General features: G+C 46.2%; 1 protein-coding gene across 1 annotated transcript in view; it reads right to left on the bottom strand.

The window, feature by feature from the left end:
* Nucleotides 1–2,524, bottom strand: part of TM4SF5 (transmembrane 4 L six family member 5) — a 16,853-nt gene that overhangs the window by 2,049 nt on the left and 12,280 nt on the right. Inside the window, exon 2 of the mRNA XM_023184666.2 lies at nt 612–692. Within this exon, the coding sequence (XP_023040434.1) occupies nt 612–692 (81 nt within the window). The remainder of the gene's footprint in view (nt 1–611; nt 693–2,524) is intronic.

The raw sequence follows: 2,524 nt of genomic DNA, 5'->3' as shown, positions 1-2,524 counted from the left end.
TTCTTTCTTTCTTTCTTTCTTTCTTTCTTTCTTTCTTTCTTTCTTTCCTTCCTTCCTTCCTTCCTTCCTTCCTTCCTTCCTTCCTTCCTTCTTTCTTTCTTTCTTTCTTTCTCTCTCTCTCTCTCTCTCTCTCTCTTTCTTTCTTTTTTTTTTGAAACAGAGTTTCACTGTTGTTGCCCAGGCTGGAGTACAATGGTATGATATTGGCCCACCGCAACCTCTGCCTCCTGGGTTCAAGCGATTTTCCTGCCTCAGCCTCCCGAGTAGCTGGGATTACAGGTGCCTGCCACCACGCGTGGCTAATTTCTGTATCTTTTCTCTTCTTCTTCTTCTTCTTTTTTTTTTAAATCACTGCTTACTACAGCCTTGACCTCCTGGGCTCAAGTGGCCCTCCCACCTCAGCCTCCTGAGTAGCCAAGATTGCAGGTTCTCACCACCACACCCGGCTAATTTTTGTATTGTTAGTAGAGATAGGGGTCTTGCCTTGTTGCCTAGGCTGGTCTAGAATTCCTGGCTCAAGACATACTCCCACCTCAGCCTGCTAAAGTGTTGGGATTACAGGCATGAGACACCACCCCCAGCCCTGAATTCCTTCTTAATTTGGATCTTACCCTGCAGCGATTTCCACAGCACCCAGCGCCACAGCAGCCCTTGCCCCCTGCCCGAACGGCTGCAATTCCCGGACACAGCACCTGTGGGACAAGAGTCATTGTTATAGTGCGTCTGCCCAGATCCTCCAGACCTGACTTGCATCAGTGCCTACCTCCTTCAGGAAGCTTCCTGTGATGCCTTCAGCCCTTTGGACTGTAGAAGACCTTATCTCTACTTCTCCTGGAGAGCTGCTGGGCTTCACCTTACTTTATCCTTGTTTACGTGCCTACCTTATCTCTGTCCAGATTGTGGCCTCTGCAGGGTAGGGCTCAATATCATTATTTTCCCCAATCTTGGAACATAGTAGGTGCCCTACTAAACGGAAGTCAGGGAGACCACTTCACATGCTATGAACTGATTCATCTCTCAGCGTCTCAGTTTTGCCTTGTGTGAGATGGGTCTGGAAGATCTACCTCACAGGTCTGTTCTCAGGATTGAATGGGAGAACATGCTGACTTGGTGTCAAGACTGGCTCAGAGGCCGGGCGCGGTGGTTCACGCCTGAAATCCCAGCACGTTGAGAGGCCGAGGCGGGTGGATTACCTGAGGTCGGGAGTTCGAGACCAGCCTGACCAACATGGAGAAACCCCGTCTCTGCTAAAAATACAAAATTAACTGGGTGTGGTGGCACATGCCTATAATCCCAGCTACTAGGGAGGCTGAGGCAGGAGAATTACTTGAACCCGGGAGGTGGAAGTTGTGGTGAGCTGAGATCATGCCATTGCACTCCAACCTGGGCAATAAGAGTAAAACTCTGTCTCAAAAAAAAAAAAAGACTGGCTCAGAGTAACTCAATAGTTATAAGTTCCCTCAGCAGCAGGAATAGATAGGAATAGATAGTGGTGTTGGAGTGTCTGGTGAATTGGGATTATGGCAGAGTGTGGAAGAGTGCTAGTGAATGGTCTAGCACTCTTGCTAGATTCAGTCCTTGGTCTTTTTTTTCTAGTCTTTTTTTTTTTTTTTTTTTGGTCTTTTTTTCTCCCTGTGGCTTTCCTAACAATGCCCATCCCCTTTCAGGGAATCAGCTCTTCACTCTGCCAGAAGTTGCCTCCAAAATTGATGCCTCCAGATCCTATGTTCACTTGAATGTCTTGGTTTTAGCTCAAATTCAACAAGCCTCACGCTGATCTCACGATATTCCTCAAATTCACCTCCCTTTGACTTTGTTGTCTCCATCAGTGGAAAAAATAACATCTACTAGGTCACCCAGGCTGGAAATCTTTAATCTTGCACCCAGAAAGATATCAAATTTTCTCAAATTTTCCTTAAGTGGCTCCTGAATCTGTGAGTTCTTCCCCATATTGAATCCCTAATCATCTCCCATGAGGATGTTCTCAGTCTCCCTATTATACTCCCATAGCTCTTGCCCCGTGTCGTCCCACACTCTATCCTCTATCAGATTAAACAGCTTTTCTTTTCCTTTCTTTCTTTCTTTCCTTCTTTCTTCTTGTCTTTCTTTCTCTCTCTCTCTTTCTCTCTTTCTTTCTGAAAGAGGGTCTCTCTCTGCCAGCCATGCTGGAATGCAGTGGCTTGATCATGACTGACTTTAGCCTTGACCTCCTGGGCTCAAGTGATCCTCCTGCCTCAGCCTCCTGAGTAGCTGGTATCACAGGCATGCACCATCATACTCAGCTAATTAAAAAAAAATCTGTAGACATGGGATCTTGCTATTTGCTCAGGCTGGTCTTGAACTCCTGGGCTCCTCCTGCCCTGGCCTCCTGAATTGCTGGGATGACAGGTATAAGTCACTGCACCTGGCCTAAACATAGCTTTCAACTGGTCTTTTCTCTGCTCAAACCCTTCAGGGTCTCTTCACAGAGAAGTCCGTTAAGATTGAACTCTTTTTTTTTTTTTTTTTTTTTTTTTTTTTTTTT

Source organism: Piliocolobus tephrosceles, chromosome 16, assembly GCF_002776525.5.
Source record: "Piliocolobus tephrosceles isolate RC106 chromosome 16, ASM277652v3, whole genome shotgun sequence".
NCBI lineage: Eukaryota > Metazoa > Chordata > Mammalia > Primates > Cercopithecidae > Piliocolobus > Piliocolobus tephrosceles.
Note: the sequence above shows the minus strand (reverse complement) of the source record. Positions and strands in the feature narration are given on the sequence as shown.